Source organism: Chelonia mydas, chromosome 5 (genome assembly GCF_015237465.2).
Source record: "Chelonia mydas isolate rCheMyd1 chromosome 5, rCheMyd1.pri.v2, whole genome shotgun sequence".
Taxonomy (NCBI): domain Eukaryota; kingdom Metazoa; phylum Chordata; order Testudines; family Cheloniidae; genus Chelonia; species Chelonia mydas.
In genome coordinates, this window is record NC_051245.2 from 106,371,372 (window position 1) to 106,398,531 (window position 27,160).

Consider the following 27,160-nt stretch of genomic DNA (forward strand, 5'->3'; position numbering starts at 1 on the left):
GTAATGCAAATGAATGATAACCAAACCCCACATGTGAATACTCAAACGTTGGAGAAGTAATTTAAAAATTAAATGATTTGGGCTATTTCCTCTCTAATTGGAAGAATGAAGAAATAAGCATAATGGATAGAGTAAATATATTTATGTCATTATCACTGCAATAGGTCCAACTTCCATAAAGTTTTTTTTTACACTGATGTAAAAATATTGTTTTAAAAATAATAAAATGTCCTCATATTTTCTTGTAGAAAATGAGACCTATAATTTTTGTCATTTTTTGTACTTCAGTCTCATTTAGGATCATCAAAAGGATCGCAAGGATTTAAATGAGCAAAATGTATCTAGTGCATTTAAAAAGCAAAACAAAACAGGACTCCATTAAGTTATGTGTTAAATCCAGATTTGTTTTCCCTATACCATGTCCATTTCACATGTTGGTCCATGATTTAACCCGTGCACAGCTGTCCATTCCTCAGCGGCTAACACTCAAGAGCTAGTTGTGCTAGTCAAATGTTTGAATGGATGTACTAGGGGAACTGGCCTAGGACCTTGACATTTGCTAGTCCACATCTGAATAACCATCCCAAAGCTAGTTCCCAGATTATCCACCAAAACAGCGCAGGCTAGGATGGCCAGCAGGTGGCTGGACAAAGGAGGATAGAGAGGTCATACTGCAGTTCTTTGCAGTGGAACTTTAGTGAAAGGGTATTGAAGTCTGTAGTAGAAAGAGAGAGAGGAAGGGTCACTCAACTGAGATGGGGTCAATATGCATGACCAGGAAAGACTGAGGAATGTAGGATGAGTACATTATATTTTTGTGTCTACTTTTTGTGGAAGGAGATCAGATACAATGGTGACATTACAAAAACAGAGGGAAAATATATTTGTCCTCAGTGCTCTGAGGCCCAAATTCTGATCTGAGTTACATAGGTGTAAATGTATTGAAATCGTATTAATTACTTCATTGTTCTCCAGAATATCAGTGTAGACGAACAGGTTTCAGTTAGCTGGTCATGGTTAACAATAGAGCCCCATCTCCTACCTCTACCCTGTAGAGCAATTTTTTACCCATGACTACATAGTGGCATTTAAAAGTGTGAATTAAAACATACTGGCTAGCACATTTTAGACCACTCCTTTTCCCATGCAGATGATTTCCACTAAGGGTTAGAATACTGTATTATTGTTCTCACAGGAAACTTGGGGTGTAGGCTTCCCAGGATGAACTTCTTGAGGGATTCCCAAGGGATTAAATATGTTGAAGTCAGAAAATGCCACTCAGATTTAATTTGCTATTCTTAAATTTTCCTATGAAACTATAGCTAGGCCAGGTGAATAAGCGATGAATGTTTCTTACAAGGCCACTTTGTCTGCTATGAATTTTTAAAGGAACAAAAGGACTGATGCAAAAGAAATGCTGCATTTACCATTCTTAAGAAGCTCCATGGAAAAGTCATGCACAGGACGTTCATGACTGTGGTGACTGCTAATGAATCTTTTGTAACTCATAACATCATTGCCATAGACTCCATGAATGAGGAATCCATGTTGGGGTTGCTGGACAACGGTAAATCTCAAATGATCTTGCGGTACATCCAGATCAAGGACATTGATTACAGAGGGATCCAGTTCTTTCATTTGGCCCTCCTGCACCTGAGCAGCAAAACAAAACAATGCAACAATAACCATGATTTTTCTGTAGAAAGAATAGTTTCTTTTTTTTTTTTTTTTTAAAGAAATGGAATCCTCTTCCCTCACAGAGAGCAGCCAGGTCCTTCCCACAAATCATCAGAGGTTCCTCTGAAACCAAAAGGAAAAAACAACCCTCCACCTCCTCAGCTAAGATTCTTTCATTGTTTAAAAGTCTGATTCTTTGAGCTCTTACTTACCAGCGCAGTACTTACTACTATGGGAAGCCCTATTGAAGACAATGTGACAATGCACAGTAGTAAATGTTGTTATGCTCAGCAGTAAGTATTTGCAGGAATTTCCCCTCATAGATCAACAAAATACAAGAAACCAGCTCCCTGATTCTCCTCTCTCTCCTTTACCAAACTGAGAATCTGGCCAGTAATGAGTAAGAAGATGCCATTTTTACATGGTCATGCTTCTGACCATAACCACTCTTACACACATTAAGAGGCAGCTACATGGCAGATCCACACAGCTTGAAAAAATTTAATATTGTGAAACATCGCATATACCCCAATTGCACATCAATTCTGTGGGACTGATGACAGGTGAATCCTGACTCTATTGAAGTCAATGGCAACTGGGGCTGAGATTTCATCCTGTGTTTCCAGGTAACATTATTTTTGCCTCCTCCCTTTTCTTTTGGTCAGCAGAAAAGAATGCAGGAAAGTTGTTTTTTTACCATGACAATTTCTTGTACCAGAATATTGTAAAGGAAACTGAGAATCATGCAACTCATCAGTGAAGTGGCTGTTAGCTCTGGGCATGCTGAGTTCTGGGGTCATGGAATATATTGGAGCTACATCTGTGTGTGTATATACACAAACATGTACATACCAGAGATTAGATAAATATACATAGACATTACAATAAATCTAGTCTCCTCAGGTAAGTAGTTAAGGAGGTAATTGGTGAAATTCACTGTTGTGCAGAGCACCAGCACAAGGCCTGTGCAACATTAACACCTTATTTTAATGGCTGATATGAGACTTGTGTGTTGAAAAGGCCTTATGTTTCCCTGCACAGGGCTGAATTTCACTCAGCAGACCAAAAGAAGGGGAATAAGTCTCAGAAAGATGCTAATACGTATGTTAAAAAGGAGCAACTGCTATATATTTTCTGGCATAGAAAGTCATTAGATATCTAGTATTTTGTATCGTTCCTTACAGTTATGTTCCTTGCTATGAATTCTGGGACTTCATCATTCGTTGGGTTGATCAGGACATAAAATGGGGTCTCCACTGAATGATGCTTCCCATCAGTGACATAAATCATAAACTGATCTGAAGTTGGTTCTGTCCTCATATGCCTGGACTGCACATAATTTATCTGCAAGGCTTTCAGGTGTATCAGCTGAAATGAACCTAGAGGAATTCAAAGAGATGACAAGTTAACACAATATTTATTCTGATTCCCTTTTAACAAACGCTGTAACCCATTAAACACTTGTAAATCCATGCTCATTCCAGGTACAAATCATTTGGGTTTAACATATCTTTAAGCATTCTTAATGCTGAGGAAGCAAGGGAATATGGGCCCTAAATAAAACACACCAAGTTTGTCTCTACACTATGGAGACTATACTGGCATAATTACATTTGTGTAGCTACACCAGCATAATTCCATAGGAAGGATTTTTTCTCTCAGTATGGGAACACCAGTTCCCCAAATGAAGTTAGGTTTATGTTGATGGAAGCATTCTTCTGTTGACATAGCTGTGTTTACACTGGGGGGTTAGGTCAGCATATTTATGTCAGACACCCTTGACCGACGTAGCTATGTTGCCCTAACTTTTAAATGTAGACCAAACCTAAATAGCACATCTTCCATCCTGGAGAAATGTTAATTCTCCGATCTCAAGGTGAAGTTACACCAGGAATGAATTTGACCTGTCATGTTCAATTTCTTTCAAATCCAACATTGCTCAGGAGGTTTAGAGCAAAAAGAAATGCAGACTTTTCCCAACAGAGGTAATCTCACATCACTGTGAACAGTGTCTTGCTCCTTCTTACACTACAGTTGTAGATGTATGCCAAGAGTTACACTCCCAAACCAATCAAATCTGCTTATGATCAATCCAATTTGGGAAGTGGCTTAAGTAAATTGGACAAGGCAGGAACAGATCTACATGACAGTTTCTTAACTCGTGCAGATTTCTTTTTCATTTAGAGCCAAAGTCTGCCTTTCCCTTATATGAGGGTGTATTGGAGTGACAGAAATAAAAAGTCTCTCCTCCCACTCTTTGTGCAGCATGTATAAGGGCGGAGATGATACTCAAGATAGCACAGGAACGGTTGCTTCTCTATTTGTCTGGGTACATAGTGCCCAAAGGGAATATGGAGGGTGCGGTGGCGAGGGGGGTGGAGGAAGAGCCATGGCTACATTCCTGCCAATCACAAGCCAGCTCTGCTAGCTAGCCACACAAGGTATTTCTACATAGCCCATGAAAGTGAGCCTCCCAGCTTGGGTCGACAGACTTTGGCTAGTGGGGCTCACTCTAGCAGTGTAGAGCAGTGGCTCTCAACCTTTCCAGACTACTGTACCCCTTTCAGGAGTCTGATTGCCTTGCGTACTTACCCCCAAGTTTCATCTCACTTGAAAATTACTTGCTTACAAAATCAGACATAAAAATACAAGTGTCACCACACACGATTACTGAAAAATTGCTTACTTTCTCATTTTTACCATATTATAAATCAATTAGCATATAAATATTGTACTTACATTTTAGTGTTTAGTATATAGAGCAGTTTAAACAAATCATTGTCTGTATGAAATTTTAGTTTGTAATAACTGCACTAGTGCTTTTTATGTAGCCTGTTGTAAAACTAGGCAAACATCTTGATGAGTTGATGTACCCTCTGGAAGACCTCTGTGTACCCCCACAGGTACCCATACCCCTGGTTGAGAACCACTGATCTAGACAACGCTTTGAAGTTGTGGCTTGGACTGGAGGTTGGGCTCTGAAGCCCACCCCCCTCCATAGGCTTCAGCAACCAAGCTGCAACTTCAACACACTGTCTAGGCAGCTATTTTAGAGCACTAGCATGAGCTGCATTAGCTCAAGTCTGTTGACCCAAACTGGGAGATTTGCTGTTGCGGGCTGTGTAGACACACCCATGGGGGGAGTATATTATATCCTGTGAAAGAATGTAGCAGGGCACATGCTTCACCTCCCCCACCCTCCCATACATCGGGGAGCTCCAGGAAGCACTCTATCTTCCTGAGACCAAATGCCTCACATGGTACTCCTTCTGGGATGCTGCAGCTCTACACCACCCCTCACTATGGAAGATGTGTGGTTTGCACAATCTAGCCCTCAATAAGTAAATGCAAGTAGATAGGGAAAGGTTTGCCTAAATAGGGACTTTGGGTGGAATTTTCAGAAGTGCCTAAATGACTGGGGAGCACAAAAGCCACTGGAAGTCACTGGGACTTGTGCCATTCAGTCACTTAGATCCTAGTGACTAGTGATTTGGGGGTGCCCAACCTGAAACACCAGTAAGAGCCCTGACTTTCAGAAAGTGCACCACACTCGTGCACTAAAAATTAGGCTCCTTTAAAGTGTCTGAAGATGGACACCCAAAAAAACCAAACAATCGAGGCAACCAAAATCACTAGTCATTTTGAAAACGTAGGCTTAGAGCCTATCTTGATGCATTCATTTTTTGCCAATAGTACTTTACTAATGAAAAACAGAAGTGTGTATGTGGAAGGAGGGAGTACAGAAGAAATGTGAAGTGGCAGTGTAGAGAAAATAGGTTAATATATTATCATTTCTAACACAGACTGCAGCTCAAATGTGTAAATCTTAAATATGCTTAATTTATCTGAGTGCCAGTTCTTCATGTTCACTGGGTTACATTCTCTCTTTGAATCCCTCCCACACAGCCTCAGTACACCTGTCTTCCCAATAAAGACTAAATTAAAGCATGCACCTGCCGTGACTACACGTCAGCCTACTGCCTGGCGGTCCATTAGCCATGTATGTAACATGCACAGTATTGGTGTTCTTGCCATTGTGTCTACACATACCTATACTTATACCAATGTTGCTCTTCTCAAACCCAGGGGAAGGTAGTATATTTTCAATGTAACCAAACTGGGGAGGAGAAACCAAAACAAACTCTAAGTCATCTGCTGCGGTGTCGGGGTCAGTAGCAAACAAATTGTTAGCGGTAATGACAGCTGAGAAACCCTCATCCACAACAAACATGGCACCTAGACAGAAATGATATGATGATGAGTATTATTTAACTCAACTTACTGGGATATTTTACTAAAGAAATTGGCACAATAGCTGATGGGAAACTGTACTACAAACAGGCTGGTACAAATGTTTTCTAATCATGGTATCAACTCCACTTTCTCACCACATAAGCAGGTGGGGGGAGGAAATCACAAAACAATTTTACTGACAAGCCATTAAGTATGGTTTATGTGCTGCTCAAGATTAGTTGTTACCTCTGTTTGTCAGAGCATTAATTGCCTGAGAGCTGTTACGAATTGCAAATAATGAACAATTTTTCATGCATCAGTGTTTAATTTCCCTGCTGGGACAATTCTTCATTTCCAGAACATTGCTTGGGTGATAGGCTGCAAATTACAAAGCTACCCATACATATGTTTAAATGTTCTTTTGCAATACAGAACATATACACAATGCCTGCAGTAAATGGCATTATAAAATGACATTATAACTGAAAAGATAAGTCCATAGAAAGTGTATTTTTATGACAGGCACTATGATCTTGATCCAAAACCCAAAGTCAATGGAATCTGTTGACAGATTAAATTTGGAAAAGGCCAGTTTGTAAAGTGCATGCTAAGAAGTAGTAGGATAAAGTAGAGAGATATTTATGGCTATATTTTTGTTTTGTGTAACCCTGATAGTTATTTAATCTGGATCCAAGTTCAGTTCTGAATACTTGTGAGGTTCAGAGCTGTTTGCATCTGGGTTTTTGGTTCAGGACCATTTCTATTATTCTATCTATTTATTACACAGAAGCATATGGAGTAAATTTTCAAAGGGCTGAGGTTCAGCCAAATTTTCTGCAGGCACTTGCAAGAATAAAAAGTGGGGGCAGATCTGAGTACTTGAATCTCTAGCTATCTGATCTGCACACTGAGTCAAACAGCTAGGGGCAGTTACTCAGATTTGCACTTGAAATTGAATTCTAGATACAAACTGTGCCTGCAGGAAAGAAGGCTGCCTGTGTGAAAAACTGGTCGATATGATCTAAAAGTTTTGCATGTTTATCTTCCTGTCTGGTCAGTTTTTGGTGCTAGAAAATATTGAGAATCTAGCCTCTAGCCAACACCAGCATATTCAGGATATAAGATAATAGACTAGAAATAAAGAGGAAGCTTTTCACCAATTGCAATGGATGGTGGCTGGTTGTCCACTGGAAATACACTGATGTTAAGGTCATATACTGGAAAGGAATCATGAAGTGGTATTGGAGGAGGAAGAAGTCCATCATAACAGCAGTCATTCACATCCACGCCAGCTTCACCATCAGAGATAACCAAAGTTAGGGTGTCAAAGCAAGGAGTCAGGCCAATCTCCCCACCTGGAAAAACATGCTACAGATGATGTTCTACAACAAGAAACCAAAACTCAATGAAGCAGTGACTTGTATCAATTATGGACAGTCCACAATAGTCTCAGGGTAAATTGTGAGACAAAACACACTAAAAAAACAACAAAATTCAATGAAAGAGCTGAAACTGCTTGGTTCTATGTTTTTCAGAGATAGAACCAGAATCTATATACAGCCCTTCTCTGCTGAAAGAACAACATGAATAAATGGTATCTTAATCAATGCTATTTACTATAAATTATCTACTTTGTATCTTTTGCCTCCAGGGGTCTATTTCGTACATGACCGATTAATGCTCAAAACCCACTTTGTCAAGGAAGGGAGTTACTTGTCGCAAATCCCCTGTGTATCAATGGAGAACAGGCCCATAATTCCTAAAACACTGACAATCTTCCTATGGAGGATGGAAATGCATCCAGGTCCTGGACAGAATCGACAGAAGGACGTATGAAGAAGATACAACAACATCATGCCAGGATATTTTTATGGACTTAGAAATATTCAGATCCATATGTGCTACATGGCCCCAAAAAATAGACACTGCCAGACATGGTGGTTTACTGCTAAATGGACAACTAAATCCTATAATAATAAATGCTATCATGCCACCTCCAAAGTAACATCAGTTTTGCCCAAATAACCTCTCAGGGTGTAGAGTCATTTAATTCCTCTATGATGTTACAAATAAGTATATCAAGAGTGACCATATTCAACTGAAAAAAGAAAAGTACTCCTTTTCTTTTTGCGGATACAGACTAACACGGCTGCTACTCTGAAACCTGTCATATTCAACTGCTTCCCTCCATGCTCAAATTACAGCTTCTCCTTTAACAACAGATAGAAATCATGATGAAGAGGTCAAGCCTATTCTCAATTCTAGCACAAAATTATGAGCTAAGCACATGCAGAACTGGAGATTCTGAAACAAGAGTTGGAACAATAGTGTTCACACATTTGTAGAAGGAAAACACTTATTATCCAGGGAAAACCCTTGAAGAATATTCTAATGGCCAAACTTTCAGGGAGCGGTAACTGGCCTTGATTTGCATGTGCAATCACCAGTGCTCTTTTGACATGTAAATGCCTGGAGCACAAAATGTAATCAAATGAATCCAAACCATCTATGAAGTTTCCAGAAAAGTTTCTTTAATTTTAAAAACAAAACAAAAAGAACCCCTTGCTAAAACTATGGTTTTCTGTCAAACCACAAAATAATTTACTTTCTAGTGCAAAAGGATTATAAACTCTCCAGAACAGGTGTGTCTGTTGGGGACTCCCCCAAATCATTGGTGTTGTTCTGTGGAATCTCTATATCCCTCTCTGGAGTATAAAAATAATCTAATTTATCCAAACACAAATGTGTAACATGTTCACAGTTGCAAAAAAAAGTTAAGACTTTTTTTTACCATGTTCAGGAACCATATTTTAGTCTAGGTATCAAGCATAGTTAAATGTATTTACAGGTAGAAGGATTAGAACCATGACTCTACAAACTGGCTAGGAGATCTTTTCCCATGCAAACAGGCCATTAGAAAGTGTTACACAACACATTTGGGCCACAACTATGTTTCACAGCTGTGTTTGCATGTGGTTATTTATGCACAGCAATGTAGATGCAAGCTTTCAGCCTCTCCTAGTGATGAGCTGCCCGAGTTATCTGGATTTATACAAGATCCCACAGCTATCTGCCTGCACCTCCAATCTAATGCTCTTCTAGTCTCACTTACTAGTATGTTTGTAGGTCACTACTCCAGAGACAACGTCCGCTTGGGAGAAGAGATCCACAACGACACCAGCTTTCCTCACAACCCCATAGTTGGGCTGTCGAGCCAGCATAAAAGTCAGTCTCATGTCATCACTGTCTGCGTCAGTGGCACAAAGGTACTCTGAGGTGATGACCACTTCCTCACCCTCTGGACATCGTATTAGGGGAATGAGGCCATCTTTCATGATAGGCGGCTCATCATTTACAGGGAGCACCTAAACAGAAAAACACACACACAGTTTCACGTAAAGTACACGTCACGTGTCCTTGAAAGCACAGTTCCCTGGGAGGAAACATGGGGCATGCTCAACCAAAGTGAATGATTAGACTTGCAGATATAGAAAATAAGCCAAAAAATGGAATGAATTACATGCATCTACTAAAAAAAAGGACAGATGCAGATGGGAAATACTGGAAGGCTAAATAAATAAACAAATGAAAAGGCAGAGAAAATTAAAGGAACCAGTCTTAGCTCAGGCTGTCTGCACTATCAAGCATTGTATTCTAAATTAGTGACAGCCAATTCTTATTTTATAATGGGATTAAATCCTGGGTCCCTCATTTAAGAGGAGTTTACAATGAAGTCACAATAGTCTGACTGAAGTCAATGGGAGTTTTGCCTGAGTAAGGACTAAGTAAACACAATAGGCTTCAGTCAGCCCCATGAATTAATTTTTATCTGAAGCAGCAGTGCCATTCATAACCCAGCAAAAAACTAATGCATGCTGAAATGCATCTTTGATAGGCACAGATAGGGACCTCTGGACATACAAGACATATCCTGCTAACCTGTGGCAGGGGCGGAAATCAAGGAGTAAAGGCCTGGAATTTTGGGCCAAGGTCACTACTTGTCTAAGCCAGTGCAACTCCATTGATTTCAGTGGAGAAGCATCAGTGTACACCAGTCGTGAATTTGGCTTTTCAACTTTATAGTAGTTGGGAGTTTACCATAGGGGCAGGAGAATTATGCCTTTTCCAACTAACATTCTGGGATTTTATAAGCCTTCAAGTTGTATAACAAAAGCAATATGAAGCTCAGATGATGTTCTTTAATGGATTAAACAAAAAGAAAGAGGGAAAAAAAGAAAACAAAGCCAAACTACACCTACTATGGTCTAACGGTTAGCACCAGATACTGACAATCGGGACACTGTCGACTGGGCTACCAACCCGCTGCATGACACTGGGCAAGCCACTTCACTTCTCTGTGCATCAGTTTCCCCACCCATAAAATTGGGGTATAGTAGTTATCTACCTCAAAGAGATATTGTGTGGTATTAAATTAATGGAAAGTGCTTTGTGGTTCTCTGATGAAATGCAATACAGAAGTATCATCAGTGCTAAATTTAATTATGGAGTCTGCAGAACCAGTTAGGATTGTTGAAATGATCACTTAGTGCAGTTGCCTTGATTCAGGTCCAGCCAGAGGAATTGTGCATGCACATGGGTGTGTGTGTATGTATGGAAGGGGAGACAACATCTACATGGGGCAATTCCTCATGCACAGACACATGGACAAGTCAGTGTTTCCAATTCTCATGAGTCTCATCTCACAATATTGGATGTTTTCTTAAAGTCCCATCTCCCGGAGTCATGTGATCACACGTTAGATTTCATTAAAAAAGTGAGTTTCTAACCCTTACGATTGTAAAGAAAAGCTTGAAAATGTGCCCTGAGTGTGACCTCAAGGTTCAAAATACTGACAGTAAATAAAAAGAGACCCATATGTATTTTTTAAAAATGTCATAATTTTAAAGCCATTCTCATGATTCCCGGGGAGCTGACTCATGATTTTTGAGCACTTGGGACAGCAACACTGAAAAATCTCACATGTGCGATTCCCTGTGCTAGTGGGACATTGTGTGATCACAAACTGGAGCATGATTTGGAGGGGTGAGGGTTTACTAGATGATCTCTCTACTAACAGGTGCCCCCCCCCCCACTAACAGGGGGCTCCCCCTATGAAAATGTTTGGCAACTCTGGCTTTAGGGAATTACTGGGACTGATTCTAGTTCCTCTCTAGCAACTGTGCTTTAATATTAACTAGCACCTAAATACAGGCACTTCTGCATATTTTTGTCCTGTAACAGGGTGCCTTGTCCCTTTAAGGGCTAGAGGCCTGGGGCCAGCCAACCCTTGTTACTTAGATGGCACACCTGAGCACAGATCAGGTGATTCCCCTATAAAAGCAGCGGGAAGCTGCACACAGAGGGGGCATGTTCAGAAGAAGGTGTGGTAAAGACTGCAGAAGAGCTTGAGTGAGCAGGCTGAAGGCCAGGGACAGCAGAATCTATGGAAGTAGAAAAAGTATCCAGCCACGTAGGGCTGAGAATGGCCTGGCCAAGCTGGGAAGAGCTCCAGAGAGCAAACTCTGGGAAGTTAAGAAGCCCCAGGACAGAATTTTGGAATTATGTCTTATGCCAATAAATTGGACCCTGGTAGAAAGGGCATTACTGAACAAAAAAGCCTGTGTGGAGATTTTTAAAGAAGCCCCAGGAAGGGGAAACTGAAGTAAGGCACTGCAGAGCCATCTCTGGCATGAGTGGGGTGCTCTGGAGGATGTTGCATGATGATACATCCTTTATCTTTACAAATACAAAGTACAAAGTTCTTAGAGGGACATTGTCAGATCAAGTCCAGCCTCAAACTTAGGTTTTGTAGAAACAAACATGTACAAAACCTAATGGTCAAAAGATTGTTATTTTTCTTTAATTCCAATGAAAACATATTGGTTTAAAAACATCCTTATAGCTTTTGCAAGCAAAGCCAAGCATTCTGTGGAGTTATTAGGAACACAGATATGGAAGTAAAGTTTGTTTTTTAAAAAGTTTGTTTTTAAATAAAGGATATCACTTTGCTGTGTCCCCCTAAGTGTGGAATTTATATCTTCAGAAAGAAAACTCTCTCTTTCACTGATCTGACACACACACTTCATGTTTAATTCTGGGGATTCATTCTAGTGGCTAAGCAGGAGCAGGTGCAGATGTCTCATAACTTATACCTGCCAAATTTGCTCTCTAACCAATACTGTCACATAAGCTCCAAAGCGAACAGCAAAAAGCCCATCTAGCCTAACTCCTTCCAATTTCTGAGGAGCTCTGAAGGCTTTCCAAACTGATACTTTATCATTTTCTATGTGGATGAATGCTTTCATGAGTACAAACAGGGAGCAACACACTGACCTTGACCCGTAGGACAAACTCTAAAGAATTAATGCCATCTGTGGCTGCAAAGAGGATGTCATCCTGCAGAGTCTCAGAGCCATCATGCTGATACCTGTGGGAAGTAAGTTCTGCACTAATTTCACATGGACAACGTGTCTCTGCATCAAGAAGAATAGCAAGCATTGCAGGAAAACGGATGAGTATCCCCAAAATGGAAAATTCACCCCAGTGCAGAGAGGCCTATGTACTACTTAGGTCCCTTGTTGTGGGTTTATATGGTGTTTAGGGCCTTGCTTGGCCCCCTTTACACTGGGGCTGACAATACTACCCAACTGCTCACCCCAATACAATATGGTTTCCTGACTCAGTTTTACGGCCTGCTCAGACGTGGCAGTTCATTCACCATGTGGTGACGATATAATATTATTTTTAATGCAAACGTAAGAATCTGCAGAGAGCATTGTAGGCCAGAGGCTCAGCTGGTGTACATTTCTTGAGCTCCATTGGGGTCAGACTTTGCCAGCTCACACAAGCTGAGGCTCTTGGCCTCTGTGTTTTCTGTAATTTAACACCAGTTTGATATGAGAACTAATAGCAATGAAACTAAAAGCCATGCAAAACTAAAAGCAGGACCCTTTTCTCACCTGACTTTTAACATATGCAGGTCCTGGCAGGTGAACCTGTCACCGTCAGTCATGGGAAATCCATCCAGTTCTACCATTCCATGCAACGGCTGCCTCTGAAGGTAGATGTGGAGGGTCTCCTGTTTTGTGTCCATATCTGACAACAGAATATGGCTCCCTGTAATGGTGCATAGTCCCCCTTCTTCCACTTTCAAGTTATTTGTAAATACCTGAACAGAGGGGAAGAGATGAATTACTATTTCCCTCTGCACCTTTAAATTTGAACTAGAAAGAACTTTTGGAATTAAAAGATGCAACACAATAAATATCAAAACACCAAAGGCATAACTCGTCTATCGTATGCTGGGAGGACGTAAGGAACTTACCACAACACATAGAGCAAATACTGCCCCCAGGCACCAATCAGTAACAGATGGATCGTTACAGCAGTATTCTATCTGTCTAATAAAACCACATTAATATTCAGAGATTCACTTCCTCCCTCCCTCCCACACACTTCCCACCCACAGATGTACCTCTGGAGCTTGATTGTCCACTGGAAGAACTGTAATATTAAAGCAGATCCCAAACAAGGTGCCTCCATGCTGATTGCTGACTGAAAAAATAAACTGGACATGCTGAGGCTCAGGCCCAATGTCCTGGATAGGGGGCATATAGGCAACTTTCATGTAGTTCACAGCATGCTGCAAAAAGTGAGGGGGGAAAAAAGGGAAACTGTCATTTAAAACCTTCAAGGACATTTTCAGAAGGATGACCGTTCCTTTGGGTATGATCTGTACCCACAAAATTCCCTTCTGAATCTTTTCACCCACATTTCAACTATTGGCACAAATCTGAGTATCTGCACCTCTAACTACAAATTAGCTAGATAGAGATGCAAAGACCCAGATTTGTGGAGGTGCAATTTACAACTGGAAACAGAAGATGGGGGCCTAAGCCTGGCTGAGGTATGCCATCCCCAAAACCCTTTTTATACAATGACTTTTAAATAATCACAGTCATCAAAGCGTAGCTTTTAATACTACATTCACTACAGTATCTGTAAATCTCTGAATTTCAGAGATCTCTGAATTTGTCATTTGCAATATTTACTAATTGCACATCCTTTGTTTACCCAAATCACAAGATAGACTAAAGTAGACTAAAACTATCAGCAAAGTCTCCCATCCAGAAGCTGATCTTATGCACCTGACTAAGTGCTTGCAGGTTCAGGACTCCAATTAGAAGGCTATAAGGAAAACTGCTTTGCAGCATTAACCATACAGTAAATTGTAATGCCAGGCTGTTTACAAATGTTAGTAGGAATGGGATTTATTGAACTACAGCATAATAAAAAATAGCAACACGGTCGACAATTGTGGACGATACCAAACTGGGAGGGGTTGCAAGTGCTTTGGAGGATAGGATTATAATTCAAAATGATGGGGACAAACTGGAGAAATGGTCTGAAGTAAATAGGATGAAATTCAATAAGGACAAATGCAAAGTACTCCACTTAGGAAGGAACAATCAGTTGCACGCATACAAAATTGGAAATGACTGCCTTGGAAGGAGTACTGCAGAGAGGGATCTGGGGGTCATAGTGGATGACAAGCTAAATATGAATCAACCGTGTAACGCTGTTGCAAAAAAAGCAAACATCATTCTGGGATGTATGAGCAGGAGTGTTGTAAGCAAAACATGAGACATCATTCTTCCTCTCCACTCCGCGCTGATTAGGCCTCAGTTGGAGTATTGTGTCCAGTTCTGGGCACCACATTTCAAGAAAGATTGGACTTTCTCCAATTTGTCCACCAGAAGAGCAACAAAAATGATTAAAGGTCTAGAAAACATGACCTATGAGGGAAGATTTAAAAAATTGGGGTTTTTTTAGTCTGGAAAAGAGAAGACTGAGGGGGGACATAACAATTTTCAAGTACATAAAAGGTTGTTACAAGGAGAAGGAAGAAAAATTGTTCTAACCCCTAAGGATGGGACAAGAAGCCATGGGCTTAAATTGCAGCAAGGGCGGTTTAGGCTGGACATTAGGAAAAACTTCCTAACTGTCAGGGTGGTTAAGAACTGGAATAAATTGCCTAGGGGTGTTGTGGAATCTCCTTCATTGGAGATTTTTAAGAGCAGGTTAGACAAACACCTGTCAGGAATGGTCTAGATCAGTGGTTCTCAAAGCTGGTCCACCGCTTGTTCAGGGAAAGCCCCTGGCGGGCCGGACCGGTTTGTTTACCTGCCGCGTCCACAGGTTCAGCAGATCGCGGCTCCCACTGGCCGCGGTTCACCGCTCCAGGCCAACGGGGGCTGCGCGAAGCGGCGCGGGCCAAGGGACGTGCTGGCCACCCTTGTTGCAGCCCACATTGGCCTGGAGTGGCGAACCGCAGCCAGTGGGAGCCGCGATGGGCCAAACCCGCGGACGCGGCAGGTAAACAAACCGGTCCAGCCCACCAGGGGCTTTCCCTGAACAAGCGGTGGACCGGCTTTGAGAACCACTGGTCTAGATAATACTTAGTCCTGCCATGAGTGCAGGGGACTGGACTAGATGACCTCTCGAGGTCCCTTCCAGTCCTATGATTCTATTAAATTATTTAAAATTAAAACAAAAATGTGGATGCACAGAACTACTCCAAAGGAGTTCAGCCAATGTGAAAGAATCTTAGAGGTGATAAGAAATCAAACTGATGAGGTTTTGCAAAACCCAAACCATGTCCAGTTTGAACCCATCTCTTACCCTGACATTATGTCCAGTTCAGGTCAAATACTTGGAGACAAATTCAGCCCTAACACAAGCAAGTGCAACTTCTTTTGGTCTCAATAGGAGCTATGTCTACTTATGAGAGGAGTTCAATCATGGTGGACACTTCTTTAAAAATATGAATTGAGTTCGCTGAATTTTGAGTTTGTTAAACTGAGATACTGATAGCACTGGCTAGGGTTGGTTTCCACTTCTAAGCCTCATGACAACCTGAAAGGAAGTGACTTGAGGAAAAATGACAGCACCACTGAGCCAGTTCTTAAACAGGGTATGGTTCGAGTATGGTATCACTTAGTAACAAACCTGAGTGAATGATCTCAGTGCTGGAGCAGAAAGATCCTTGACTAGTTTGGGGATGCTGTCCACCATAAACAACTTCCCAGCATCGGAGGGGCTGTACCAAGACACACACACACACAATGCGCTGATTAGCAAAACTTCTTACAGGAGAAAAAATCAAACAATTCAATCTTGTGCTTCAACACCACCAATGGACCACTAGCTGCATAGAAAGAAAATTCATTTCCTTCTCTTTTTTCATTATCATAAATGTCTTTATTATGGATTTCAAACTGTGACAGAAAACTGAACAAAGGAATCATGAGCCATGGACAGGCAACCAAAAAGTAACACCTACTTTACAATGAACAAAGTCCTGAACTTTCACACCAAAGTGTCCCCACACATCTCAGGCACTATGATGATTTACACTGGCTAAGAATCTGGCCCTTCACATACCTATCACTTGATATTTGCATTTTTCTTTGGATAAAAGAAATTCTATATTACATCAAATTCTTAAAAATTTTCACTAATCTTATAAATAAGAGGCTCATGTGAAGCAATTTCTGATAACTCAGCTTTCTAGTCTTTTAAAAGTGATACACAAGAACTTTTTCAACTCCTAAGAACCAATCTCTTGGCACAACGAAAGGCAAAGGCAACCCATTTATTTTTTCAAAATAACTTGTCCCGTGTATTGAAGACAAATCACACAGCAAAAATAATTGATAACATTGAAACATAATTTTCGAATACTGAGCCTTTGCCAAACAATTTGCATCAAAATTACAAATCTCTTATTTTAATTTTTATATACACACAAAAAGCCCCTCGAAAGAGACCATTTATTTGCTTTGGGAGCTTCAGCATGATCCCTACAGGCTATTCTGTTTAACCTCTTGCAAACAACTTCCGCCATTTTCTTTGCAAGGCCTTTAAAAATACTTGATCCACTCCAAAGTCACCATTTTACTAAGATGATCTAAGCTCTTCACATTCTTATAGTTATTAGAAGGATCTCATTCACACCTTACGGAACAGTTTGGACCCACTTTTTTCGGTCTTGAGTACATCAACTTCATATCACACATGCATATTAAAAGGCCCATCTCCCTTCTGTTATCCTCAACACCTGGCTTCTGAGTTCTCTCCTGCTCACTATAGGCTTCAGCTGCAGTTCTTCTGATTAGCCCACAGGCTTGTTCAAGGCTATTAACCATGTGCCCACCTGACAGATAACCATACCACTAAGTTACAGACTGACTCTCTGCTGGTCTGGCCCAAAACAGAAAAGTGTTGATCCCCAGCCTTAGCTACACATTGGTAGTAAGCAAAACTCTTTCCTCTTGGTAAATTGGAGAGGGTACTGGTGCTGAACTCACTCTCTTTTAACCACTTGATGTTGCCCCTCACGTCCTGTTGCTTTAGCTTTGACCCACATGATTATTAACACACTAGGTCCTGATCCTGCAGCTAGCTCCTCACAGGTAGGCCCATGCATGCAGGATTGGGAACTTAGTGTGTGCACACAGGCAACAGCCTTACTTTGCCACCAACACTTTCCCTGCCACTTGGTGCCTGCCATCTCCTGTGATGAGCAGTGTACATTCACTCTCACATACCCATGAGTAGAAGAGAAAAATGGGGAGGTGGTTACTGTGTAGATGAGTTCCCTCTCTTGTGCTTCCATGTCTATGAAATGGAGATGTTTCTTAGTTAGATGAGCTATCTTAGTTTCCTCGATAGTGAGGTGGCGGGTAACCCCAGAAGCTTCTTTTGGAAGCTGATCATCCACAGGAATAATGTGCACTATCACCACCTGGAGTAAAGAATACAGAAAAATATCATAGGGTTGGTAGAATGTTGGAAACACACTAAATGCTCTTAGAATCATGTTTAAAGGAAACCACCAGAGTTTATTTAGTTCATATTTAAAATATTTGAACAAATCTTTTAAAATGGAACTACATTTTTTAATTTAATTTTTCCTCCATCATGCATACAATTGTAATATTGGTTATTCTTCGTTATTATTTGTTTGAGGGCCTTACTGGTTAAAACTCAGAATTTCTGTTTCATAGGAAATTTTGACATTTCAAAAGTTTTTTTCATTCTCATTTGGAACTAAAACAAATATTTTTGAAATTTCCTGCAGAACAGAAACAGAAGACAAGATATTTCAACCAGTAGTAAGTAGCAGCTGTCCTTAATGATTTTATATATTCTGTTATTTTTATTTTATTTTTAAACTATTACATTATCATGAAATAATGTAAAAATAATAAAAATAAATATAAAAGTAAAAATCTTTTAAAAAAATCCTAACATTTTAAAATTCTGAAATGAAAATTTGGAAATCGGAAATGAAATTCCAAAATGATTTTTTTGTTTTGAAACAAATAACTTCTTTGCAAGAATTCAAAATGGTCATATTTTTCAAAATGTTTCAATTTAGATAAAAGTAAAATTTTCCATCAAAAGCACATTTTGAGAAAAAATTCTGACCAGCTCTACTTACAATTTACACTGTTTTGTTACTGTAGTGTTGTGCATAAGCACTGGTTGTCAAATATTTCTTAAAGACAGGAGGGCACTGAACTGTTGTTTTTTTTTAAAAATATCCACACAGAAAAATAACTGATGGACTAATGTATAATATATAACAGAAATATACAGGAGGGCACATTTTAAATCCACAAACCTTGGCAGTGTGTCTCTAAAGTCAAAGAAATATTAAATTCAGTCAGCTCAATCCTCAGGTGGTATAAATGGGTGCAAATCTATTTACTTCAAAGTGGCTACTGACAGTACTAGCTGAGGATCTAGCCCTTAGAATGAATTTGGCCTTTCATTTTAACACCTGGTACAATCTCCATTAACGCTTTTGAGACCTGACAATATTCTCCCGTCAGACAAACATTAAAGAAACTAGGATTGCTGAGTTATAAATGAGGGGAGAATTTGGTCTGGAGAATTTTATTATTGGTAATAATGTGCACACGGAAAAGGACGCAGCTTGGTTTTCACATGCTAGGCTGTGCTTTTAGGACTGGAAGTTAGAAAGAGGGAAAAATCACAGGGTTTTCAACAATCCACTGTAGGAAGGTAGGTTGGTGTCCTGACATTAACTCCACACTCTGCAAGAAATCCTCAGACCTAATACCTGTGGCTCTGAGAGATTGGGAGGGTCATGGCTATCACACAGGACAAACTCAAGGGAATCCTCAAATATTTCTCCTCCCAAGTGACGGTAGTAAATTAGTCCATTAAACAGATCTCTCTGAAGGAAGCCAGCGACAGGATACCCTGTTGAATCAAAGAATAAAAGAAAGCACATTTCATAGAGCTGTTTATAATTTTAATCACTGGTAAATTTGGTCATCTTGATCCTCATAAAGAAGAGACTTGTTATAAGGTTTTTCTTCTTTGTCCAGTGCATCCACTGAAAGAGATTGAAAACTCCATCTTTATATCAGAAACTTTGATAAAACTTCATAATTGTTCAATATGAAGTAAAAGCATTCCCAGTGACGTCTCTGAAGCCCAGTGATGAGGGAAAAAGGTGAATTTATACAAACAAAAATAACTATCTAACAAATCTAGCAAAGAGATTCTGTGTTCAGGTATGGAATAAAAGAACCCCCACCCCCACCCTCTATTTAGCACCATCCGTGCCAACCTCTAATTTTCAGCTTGGTAGGAATCATTGCAGCAAGAAAGTCTCTTGACCACCCAAATTCCTCTAGCTAAGAAAGTACAACAGAAAAATATTCATAGATTGAGGTGACTCTGGGTTAAATTCTGCTCTCAATTACACCAATGTAAATCCAGAATAACTCCATTCAACTCAAAGGATTTACACCAAGGTAACCACGAGCATAGTTTGGCCCCCACAAAAGAAAGTTCATCTTGCTGTGGATTTCTTAGATTACCTATAAGGTTCGGCCCTGGTTTCTTCATGATTTCTCCAGCCTGTGGTGGTTTGGTAACATTAAAGAGTATGTAGTCATCACTGGAGTCCATGTCAGAAGCTTGAAGCATGTAGCCCTGGATCAGAATGGTCTGCCCTTCATACAGTTCAATTACAACATTGCTGATAAGGAAAGGGGGGCTGTCATCTTTAGGCAGGATATTGATTGGAAACTTATGGCGAATACTGTGGTGGCCATCAAAGATCCTAAATACCACAAAATCCTTTGTAGAGTCACTGTCATCATGGTGGTAGCGAACAGCCCCAGCCCTAAGGTCAGAGACCGTGAACATGAATCCTTTCCCTCCTGTCAAAACAATGAAAGAAACATTTCGAAGATGTGTAATTCAGCCTCAGTATGAATTTTATTAAGAGGGGAAATACATGTCTGAGTTAGAAAAGCTTATTCAAAACCTATCTAAACAGAAAGTATTAACATGGTCCAGCATAGTTACTAAGCTATGTACTTTGCTAATCGTTACACAACTGTGGTGGCAAACAAAACTCCCCACAACGTCCATTCTGTCATATAGACCATTTGAAGACATCAGTGTTTGCTATCTATCACGGTTCCTTAAAGTATCACTCACAATTTATTTTAAGCCCAAAGAGTATATGCTGTCTGATTACAGATCAATATTTCATTGTAGGCAAAAAGTAACATCCATTATTAATAATTATTATTATTTGTTTGTACCTAGAGGTCCCAGACAGGGATAGGACCTCCATTGTACTCAGCACTATATGCTCACACACAACTGTTCCTTTAGGTAAAATGCCTTGAGGGTCAAATTCTGTCTCTAGAGCAGGGGATCTCTTCATGGGCACAAGGGCTGAATACTCTCCCACTTCAAGGCTACGGAGCACCAGCACAGCCATCTCCAGCTGCAATAGTATTTCCAGACCCTGATATTCCCTACTGGAGGAGGGTTTCCACCATAGCTGTGGATCCAGTGGTTGCACACACACACAATGCCCCACAAAAAACTCCTTGTGTGGTGGCACAGAGAGAGTTGCATACAACATTACTTTACAGTGCACAACAGGAGCAAAGTTCCCCTATGGAGCCTCTCTTTCAACAGTTATCCCAGCTGCCATGCCTTAGCACCATAGCACTTCCCTGGCTTCAGAAGCCTTCTTTGGTCCATAAACAGGCCCTTGATTTGGCACTTAGCATTGACAAATAATATAACATGGCATACTAAATAGTTGGTAGAAATTTTGAGCCTAGTTCAATGCCCACTGAGGTTAACAAGAGTCTTTTCATTAGTTTCAATGGGCATTGCCTTTATTAGTAATCTCTATCAAACTAGTTATGCTTAACTGGCATGCTAAACTCCAGGTTTTCCTTGAAGGTTTGGATATCTAATTGACCTGTACAGACCAAAAAATAAGATATATGGCTGAAAAGTTTATTGAGGGCAAGGTTGTGGATTGCCCTGTGTGCCCATGGAATGGAGTTACTAGCATTGCTGGGAAAGCAACTTCTGTGAGCCAGATACATCTGGCTGCACAGGTGTGTGGGGAGTGGGAGGGAAAGGACCGGAATATGGGAAGAGCATTGACTCTACCTCCCAACATGCCAGCTGGTGCATCTGCAGTATACAGGGAGATGTAATCTGCTCCAGTTAAAGGGCTGAATCAGAACACCTCCCCCCAAAGCAAGGAGGGAACCAGGGCCCAGATTGTGTTTCTGAGTCCCAGTTTTCTGTTTAGCTGCTGGGGCAGTACAGCTGCACTTGCCTTATTCATGGCTAATGGTAAATCCACAGCCCAGTCCTGAATTTATATATTACAGGGAATTCTGTGAAGTAATTATTTGTAAAATGACAACAATACACAACTATGATGGAAGACTCCAGACAACATCTTGCTGGAATATAAGACATATATCCTTTTGGATAGCTTATGTATTGCCTCTTCCTTTTATTTTCCTTTTTTAATATTTACTTTATTGTCTTGCACACATGTGTTTAGAACTCATTTATATTTTTGCATATCTGAAAATTCAATAACATTTTAAAAAGTTTAATGATTTTTCTTTTATTTCAACCACAGGATGGATTTCTTTTACTTAAACATTTAAATAGAGAAAAATCACTTAGATCTTTAAAATTCTTTCAGTTTTATAATCAAAGCTATTAATAAAAGAAGAAAGGATTTTTAAGTGTATGATTTTTATATTGATAGTTTTTCTTTTTGCTCCAAAGAAACTACATTAACAGATTCCTGGAACCTCACTCTGATCATATTCATCTGTGGAGCTACACTAATGTAAAAATGGTGTTAATGGCACAGAGAATTAGGCCCATATGTTTTTAAAGTAATAAAACTATTCCTCTGCACTTACTGATATAAGGAATGGTTAAGAATGTTGTAATGGGGTGCAATAACATTCACTACATCAAAGATTAGCACCCTGAAAAGCCAAGTTTGGACTTGATTTACAGCAATATTGTAAAGGAGTTTAGGTCCAAAATTTGATCTATTTATAAAAACGTCTATAATCCGCTGGAGAATAAGATCCAGATTCTAAATAATACCTATATTTACTTAGAAGCTTTCCTCAGTTAGCAAGCTCCACTATTCTTTAGCCTCATCTTTAACACATTAGTGGCAAAGGAAAATAATTACATTTGAGTTAGGTCACATTTACTCAAATTGAGTGAATAGTTTATTGAGATATAGTTTATTTCCTTAAATTCACCTCTTTTTAGAGGATTTTTTAAAAAAATACCCAGTCTTAATACTTCCCTCTACTTTATTATTATTCAATAGCAGTAGAAGTAGCCAGACAGCAGAGGGAGCAAAACTATTAGGTAACAAACAAAACTGCTCCTAAAATAGCATTAATGTAACTAAAGACATAGTCCAGGTGCTTTTGATAAAGAGGGAAGGAATAAATCCGTGCAGAGCAGTACTAGGTTTTTGCTCCCTCTGTTCAAATGCTGGCCATCTTAGTGTTAACTGAAATCCTGTATAGAACATAGTTTCAAAATCTTTTAAATCAGATACCGTTCAGTCATTTAGATCTTTGTGCCTATCAGTTAACCAGCTACAAAGTTTTTCTGTTCAGTGTATTTGTAGTATATAACACAACACACACACACACACACACACACACACAGAGTCAGCGAAGGAAATAAATGTCAACAATTGTTTATACAAAATAAAGAAGAAGAAGAAATAAAGATTGGGCCTTTCCATCCATCTTTTCCACCGGTGGGGCTCAAACCATATGAGATTTGGATCCAGACTAACCATGGTTTTGGTTTTGCTAATGTATACGGAGTTTTGCAAAAGTAAAAATACCTCCAGTTTTGCTCTTCTCTACAAACAGCATAGACCAGTATAAAGACATTTGGGGCCTTACTGTCCTCCCAGAGATATTGGTTTTACATTGGTGTAACTCCATAGACTTCAATGGTATTTAGGCATCTAACTTTCATTGATTTCAATGAGAGCTAGGGACCTAACTATCTTTGTGCATTCCACTTTAGGGGATCGAATACAATAATTTGTTTCCAATCCCTAAAGAGGAAATGGCAATTTACCTCTTACAGTGAGCCGTCCATGCTGTAAGCCGTCAACTGTAACCAGGCGAACACCCCTGATGTTGTCATTGTCCACTATTTGAAACTGTTGCCACGTGATTGGTCGGGACTGCCCTTCCAGGAGATCGAGGCCTACAAAGAACAGAGAATAGGTTCAGCAAAGCGTGTGTTTATAACTGGATGGCATTCAAGGCTATCAAGTGTACCTATTGTAGTGCTTTGTGCAAATGGTCAGGAGAAAGAACAAATTAAATTCCACCAACATAATTGCCTGCTATCATATATATCATATCATATATATCATATATATATGGGTCTTTGATGATTTTGTAACCAATTAGTTAGAATATTGTTCCCAAGCCTCCCCAGGAAAGGGGGTGTGTAGGGTTTGGGGGAATATTTTGGGGGAAGACGTCTCCAAGTGGGCTCTTTCCCTGTTCTTTGTATAAAACACTTGGTGGTGGCAGCATACTGTTCAAGGACAAGGCAAAGTTTCTACCTTGGGGAAGTTTTTAACCTAAGCTGGTAAGAATAAGCTTAAGGGGTCTTTCATGTGGGTTCCCACATCTGTACCCTAGAGTTCAGAGTGGGGAAGGAACCCTGACACCTGCAAATAGGCATTTCAAAAATAACTTAAAGCCTTACTATCAGCTTTCATTCCAGGCACCAGACTAATTATTTTAGTCAATGTCCCTCAGACCTCTGTTACAGAGGAATTAAACAGTTTGGTTCCCAGCTATCTAACAGACCAACTTCCTGCCTCAGTAAATCAGCTAAGGTATTCCTATTGAGAGCTCATAGACTTGAATGTCCAGGAGATGGGAGGCTGGAGTTAGTGGAGTGCCTTTGGTTCTGGTATTCACTTCCTTTGTCAATGCACTAGAGCCCAAAGTTGGTTGACCTTCAAGGCACAGTGCATGGCCCAACTTTTTACTTAAGCATCCATTTCAGGATGGGTTAGATACGTGGGTACTTTTCTCTAAGGGTAGGCTGAGGACTCTTCTTCTCAATCCTCCCTTCTATCATGACAACACTGCTGCTACGGTCATCTTCAGGTGTTAGAGATGGGTTGGCCACTGATGCTGTCTATCTCAGAGATCAAACTTATTGCTTGATTTCAAAGGAATAGCACTGGCATGAATTTTGTCCATGATGTGTTTTCAGTTTATGTTTTTAATAGTAGTATACATGTGCCCATAGGTTTTTGAGACTAATGCAAATTTATAAATATTAACATAAATTAATACATTAATATTGTCAAAACAGCAGATAAGGCTAGAAAAGCCACACAACACCACTTTTAACTCCCTCTCCAACAGAATCCATTGGCCTGATTTAAGACAACACAGCAACCTCTCAATAAATAACTTCAAAGATTCTCCTGGATTAGCTAAACCCACACTCTCAGATTTTAAGGCCAAAAGGGACCATTATGATCATCTAGTTTGATCTGCTGCATAACACAGAACATAGCATTTTTCCAAGTGATTCCTACAACAAGTCTGTAACTTCTTTAGGACTGACCTCTGAACAGCAGGAGAGCATAGGTTGTGCAGATTAATATACAAGGAGCAGAGGGAATTATATGGGAAACAAAATAGGAAGGAAGGTATTTTTTAAAAAAGTGGCAGAAAGTAAAATATCATTACTGTATTTAATTAAGATACAGAATATCTTGATTTTCTCATACCCCCATTTCCTGCTTCTGTTACTCTGCATTTTCATTCTGCTTCATTCTGACATTTGTTCTAGCTTCTATGACTGGGTCACACCAAAACAAAGAAGGAGAAACAAACAAACAAACACAAAACACCCACACACCCACCCACACACCCTGAACTTTGAGCTGGTCAGACTGTGCATCCAGACCTGAACGTTGTACCTTCAATCAATCTCTGCATCAACATACATTTTGTAGCGAAATTCAATCTCACCTGTATTCCATGACACCCGAGGAGCATTTGTATCTGTTGTTCTGATGGAAATATGCACAGTGATTGGTGAACTCCTTTCAAAGTAGAAGTCATGAACCTCTAACTCCACCTGTTATATAAAAAAACATACCTTTGTTGAAAAAACAGGTTGAAATATCTTTGTCTAGGTGTGTACAAAGTATATGCAGCATGCAGATAACTGAAATATTAGGCTCTCTAAACTTCAAGGGATTTGGATACTGTGATAACCATAGTTATCAGTATGTTCAGTATGTTATTAGAACCCCTAGTTTTCTGTATCACCTTATAGCTCTGTTTTCCTGTGTTGCAATCTTTACAGTTAACACAGGGAAAATAAGATTAAATATAGTTGTAAATTTATATAAATTAACAGGAAAGATACACATTTTAATTTTCACTAGGGTGGACTAAACTCACACAGGGGTTTTGCAACAGTAAATAGCTTTGGGGTACATTTCCTTGCTCAGCTTCTGCTTTTTAAATCTATCAGATGCTGGTAAATAAAAATGTGAGGAAAATTAAGTACAAGTTGTACAAAAAATAAAAATAAGTTTTTAAAAACATAAACACTTCCCAGGGATTCTGGAAGGTGACCCCATCAGGCAGATTTTTAATTAGAGTTTCCTCAGACAGATGCTATTACTGCTTGAATTCCTGTGAGGGTCCCATGACCCTGCTGAACTAAAATAGACATGCCCTGTCAGCCTACTGGGATCAGACTCAGGTACCACAGTATTCTACTGCATAGACCTTGTCACTCTATTTCCCTGCCTATTCCTTCTTCATCCCTTTGCCTTGCTTCTGACTTCCTGTCTCTTCACATATCTCGCCACTGTTAGAATGAACTCCTTTCCGCATCTCCTGACACCTCCAACTATCTACCTGGATCTCTTCCTGGACTCTTTCTCTCATCAAACTGCTTCTGAAAATACTCTGTCCTACCTCACCTCTTCTTTCTCCTTCCACAGTGTACTATTATTAAATGCTGTAACACTTAACGCAGCAAAATATTTATATCAAGAATAAAATATTGAGGAAAACATCATACAAAAATAAGTAAAACCCAGTGGCACAGAACTGATGTGAGGAACACAACTAAACACTGTTATGGGCAGCGTTGGAAAAGATGTGCAATTCATTTCTTTAGGATTTAAAATATTTCTGTAATCTTAGTCTCACAATTTGGCGTTTCTGACGACAATAGATCGAGGGCAGGTCAACATTTAAAAAGCTGCAGCGGCATAGTTGCATCTCTGTAGCACTTCAGTGAAGACATTACTACACTGATGAAAGAGCTTCTCCCATGGGCATAGCTAATTCACCTCAGCAAGAGGCGGTAGCTGAGTCAACAGGAGAAGCCCTCCCATCGACAGAGCACTGTCTACACCAGGGGTTAGGTCAATTGCCCAGGGGTGTGGATTTTTCACACCCCTGAGCAATGTAGTTATATTGATGTAAATGTGTAGTGTAGACCTGGCCTAAATAAGTAGTGAACAGCAAAAGAACAACTGATTTGTGTTAGACTGAGGTAAACTGATGGGTCAGAATTAGTGACACACCTCATAATGAAGTACAGCTGGGCAGTATACTCAGCAGACACTACCATTTAAGATTCAAAAGAAATAATAAAATATACATAGGGCTTGATTCTGATCTCACTTACACCAGCAAGAAACTTGAGTAACTCCACTGAAGTCGGTGGACTTAGCAGATGTTAAACACATCAATGAGATTGGAATCAGGCCTATTGTCTGTATATAATACAAAGAATTTGCCACTAGGTT

The 27,160-nt window shown here is 39.9% G+C and overlaps 1 protein-coding gene across 5 annotated transcripts in view; it reads right to left on the minus strand.

Annotated features, from left to right (window-relative positions):
* Positions 1-27,160, minus strand: part of FREM1 (FRAS1 related extracellular matrix 1) — a 97,480-nt gene that overhangs the window by 44,960 nt on the left and 25,360 nt on the right. For 4 of the 5 annotated variants that reach the window (XM_007053431.4, XM_043547220.1, XM_037901990.2 and 1 more), the window contains 14 exons: positions 25,356-25,464; positions 23,422-23,553; positions 19,830-20,174; positions 19,061-19,203; positions 17,520-17,716; positions 15,919-16,009; positions 13,385-13,552; positions 12,870-13,078; positions 12,244-12,337; positions 9,023-9,275; positions 7,068-7,265; positions 5,728-5,913; positions 2,860-3,056; positions 1,428-1,653 (listed from right to left, as the gene is read on the minus strand). In XM_007053431.4, coding sequence (XP_007053493.2) covers positions 1,428-1,653; positions 2,860-3,056; positions 5,728-5,913; positions 7,068-7,265; positions 9,023-9,275; positions 12,244-12,337; positions 12,870-13,078; positions 13,385-13,552; positions 15,919-16,009; positions 17,520-17,716; positions 19,061-19,203; positions 19,830-20,174; positions 23,422-23,553; positions 25,356-25,464 — 2,548 coding nt within the window. Of the gene's footprint in view, positions 1-1,427; positions 1,654-2,859; positions 3,057-5,727; positions 5,914-7,067; positions 7,266-9,022; positions 9,276-12,243; positions 12,338-12,869; positions 13,079-13,384; positions 13,553-15,918; positions 16,010-17,519; positions 17,717-19,060; positions 19,204-19,829; positions 20,175-23,421; positions 23,554-25,355; positions 25,465-27,160 lie in introns of those variants that run through there. The other variant, XR_006291085.1, reaches the window with a different exon arrangement.